At 39.9% G+C, this 3,635-nt stretch overlaps 1 protein-coding gene across 3 annotated transcripts in view; it reads left to right on the forward strand.

The window, feature by feature from the left end:
* Positions 1 to 1,160: 1,160 nt before the first annotated feature.
* LOC101860660 overlaps positions 1,161 to 3,635 on the forward strand; it is a 19,230-nt gene continuing 16,755 nt past the window's right edge. Inside the window, exons 1-3 of one of the 3 annotated variants that reach the window (XM_005100229.3) lie at positions 1,161 to 1,261; positions 2,367 to 2,476; positions 3,144 to 3,556. In XM_005100229.3, coding sequence (XP_005100286.1) covers positions 2,437 to 2,476; positions 3,144 to 3,556 — 453 coding nt within the window. In that variant the 5' untranslated portion in view covers positions 1,161 to 1,261; positions 2,367 to 2,436. Of the gene's footprint in view, positions 1,262 to 2,363; positions 2,477 to 3,143; positions 3,557 to 3,635 lie in introns of all 3 variants that reach the window. The other 2 variants (XM_005100228.3, XM_035970240.1) reach the window with 2 other exon arrangements.

Consider the following 3,635-nt stretch of genomic DNA (forward strand, 5'->3'; position numbering starts at 1 on the left):
AGGGGATTACAACATCTCTGTGGCGACAAGCAGAAAATCATTACAACAACGTGGCTGTCACGACAGACGACAGGCAGAAAGGGATTACAGCCGTGACTGTGAACAGGAAAAGGGGAGATAACAATGTGACTGTGACAACAAGAAAGAAAAAAGAGGGTTGCGACGTGACTGTGTCGACAGGGTACAAAGTGACCTCGAAAACATAGACCAACGTGACTTAGCTATTTTAGCCTAGAATCTAGCCTATACTCAGGCATAAGGCGAGAAATGCTAATGATCATGCTGAATAAGTTCGAAGAACACCAAAATCTATTCCTTCAAAATGCCTAAATTAAAATTTGGTTCAAATACAGACTATCTCCCTACAAAACCCAGAAAAGGCATGCGTATGCGAACTATGATCGCCGATGGGTTTAAAACCTGGCACTTTCCAGGATATAATCAATCTTGAAAGGGATTTTTTTTCAAAGTAGAGTCTAGATTCTAGATCTACGGGTGAGATTTATATGAAATGTAAAATAATATGCTGGAAGCTGTTGCACTTTTTAAAAAATTAAATACCAACCTGTTAATAGGAAATGTGTCCCCGATTCTAAAATAGGACCGTTTTTCAAGTTGACCAATTGTATGACTTTTTCTGCTCAATAAGTTGGGGTTTAAACAAATTTCGGTTTTACAATTCAATAGATACAAGCATTTTGATCGTTCATTTGCCCTGTACATGACATTTTCGACGTCCACAAATGAACATCTGGACATAATTGAAGCTACAAATACATGTTCTTCTATGGTGCAAAACGGGTCAAAACTTAATTAAAAGAATTAACTTCAGTATTTTCTCAGTTTTGTTCTTTTTGTTAGATGTTATTCCCGGCACAGAAGTATCGTGCATCGGCCCACGTTTTATAATAAATGTGCAACAGGTTTTTAAAAATCCTTTTCATCTTTTGTCATCCAATTTCTTATTTCTGATCGCTTTAAATTTAAATACCGTATCCATAATCATGCTGTGTTTTGGAAGTATTAACAACATGCCTTCGTTTTTATTGCAAATGCGAAAGCTGTACACTTCTAGGGTAGGGAAAACCCGAAGACGATGGAAAATATGATAAGCACACTCCATGGCGCAATTGGCCTACTCTTTTGGATTATGTCAGACTTGGCGGGCATACGTCATCGAAATGTGTTTGTCCGCCATCTTTTTTATTTAAAAAAAAAATCAACATACTAAGTTGTCTATAGGAGCCCAAGCATGACCATCGTAAGTGGATAGAATCTAGGTTTTGAAACATATTATCATAGGGCGTGTCTTTGGATATGAATTTCCTGCTGGACTAGAAAGCATAAGAGCATGGTTTGAATTCCAACTGGGCTCCTTTGAGCATGGGTTGTTTGGTTAGTTATAGTATCTACCTCATAGCTGGACACCGCCCCGATCCATCCTAATTTGGGAACTAATTTGTTACAATTTCACTAACTAAACTAGATCTAGAATCTAGATCTATATCTAGATCTATAAGGGACTTAAGTTAAATCGAATGCCCCGCCTCACGATACATTTAATAGGCCTAGTAGATTCTAGGAAGACGCGGATGTTGTGATTGCGAATATTTTTCTTGATCTAAAAAAGAGGCAATTTTCCCCTAGATCTAGATTCTAGATATAGATCTAGATATAATATAGATCTAGATCCTACTTACCGTAAACCACATTACTTGTGTGGTAAGGTGGTTAGGCACTCTACCGCCGCATGTAGATCTAGATCAATAATGCCCGAGTTCGATTCCCAAGAGGGAAGAGTTTTTATCAAGTAGTTACTGTAGTAGTAGATGAAGATCTATATATTGGTCTTTCTGCTCGGATGGGGTTTAAATCTATTTCAATCTTACTTGATACTAACAGTTCCTACTCTCATATTACTAGATTCCACTCAGGGATTTTGACAGGCTCGTTTACTTTGTAGCATTTTTAGAATGTCAAACCCAATCTCTCAGGGGGCCAACTCAAATTACACTTCAGGTTGTGTGTCGAGCTGGACAAACACTCATTGTGAAGTGGAAAGTAACACTTTTTAAAAAAACGAAAATTTTAAATAATAAATCGAGGCAAACAAATTTACGTTCTTGTGCCAATTTCGTCAGCGCTGGAAGTTTGGCATCCTTTATGGGTAACAAGTTCGTTTATGTTTGGAATAAGGTTCTGTGTTATTGGGTTTCTCAGAATAGCCTACACCAGGCCTTCTAAGAAGAAACTTAGGCTTGATTTTAAAGTTGTTGATCGGGGCGAGTGCGTCCCGCAGGCCCTGAGTTTGGCACATAAGTTGTAGCAGACGCTACTTTCTTTTTCCTGTTGTATTCTCTCAGCAGATGCTGGAACGACTGGGCTGGTGTTGTCTGCTCCAAGGTCCCAAACTTGACAGACTTTGATGTCAAGGTCATGCCGAATCGCTTTATAGCAGAAAGTCTTTCCACGTCACGTAAGATAGAAAAATAATGCAGTCTCTTTATTTGTCCTTTGATATCTATTGTGTGAGTTCAGCGCCCGTTCAACACTGTACTGTAAGATTATCCTCTGACTCACCAAGGACAACCGTTCTGGTCTTTTGATGATGCTGAAGACCCGCTGTTTTTGGGTACCTTACATAGAGAGAAACATAACTTTCTTAAGTATACCGATGTACCATATCTGTTTTCTTTATCTGAAACTTAAAGTGACTGTCAACAACGTGCATATTATAAAGAAATAATGCTAAATCGTGACTGCAATCCCACATTGTGGTTCGAAATGTCCGCATTACCTTTGATCCCCTGCCGATCAGACATGCATTCATGAAATAATACTATGTCTTCGACGTACCTGATAGGACTGAACTGAGGAGATGCAGAGCGTAGGAAACTTACCTATTCTTTTTTTAAAAATCAGAACAGTACAACTTCAAGAAATCCCCTTGGGAGCTCTTTGTCAATGTGCTGTTGAAAAAAATTACTTTTATAAAGATTGACTATGTCATTTACACCATAACAGCTCTCTGTTAAAAGAGAAGACAGTAGCCTCCTAATTTTCTTTCTTGTCTTCCTAGTAAGGTTCCTTTTCCTGTCTTAGTGGCTTTCATAGTACCTCTACCAAGACGTTATTTTTCGCAGATCAAAACAACTGGTTGGACCCTGCGTTCAAAAAGACATCGGGAGATAGCACCAGTCTTTCACAGTGCACCCAAAACATCAACAATCAGCCCAAAACATCCGACAGGCGGCGCTTCGACTTCGTCGTCCTGCCCGGCGTCTTAGATTCAGAGGCTCCCGGAAGTGACGACAGTTGCTACTCCGCTCGGCCAATCATCGGAGTTTTCCGGTTTAATGCGGGGCAGCCCTCGAGTCGTTACCATAGGCGACGGAGAAGACACTATTATTGGAGAAGGCGCAGAGCGCGTAATCTGTTTCGTAAATACGAGACTGAGTTGTCTGCTCTTGAGCATCTTGGCAGTACAGATTCTTGGGACATTTCTTCAAACCCTAGGATAACATACCAGTGTCCAAACGACTTGAGTTGTAGAGAGGTAATTATTGTGTATGTGTATATATCATGAGAGAGAGAGAGAGAGAGAGAGAGAGAGAGAGAGAGAGAGAGAGAGAGAG

Source organism: Aplysia californica, unplaced genomic scaffold (assembly GCF_000002075.1).
Source record: "Aplysia californica isolate F4 #8 unplaced genomic scaffold, AplCal3.0 scaffold00241, whole genome shotgun sequence".
In the NCBI taxonomy this organism is placed as follows: domain Eukaryota; kingdom Metazoa; phylum Mollusca; class Gastropoda; order Aplysiida; family Aplysiidae; genus Aplysia; species Aplysia californica.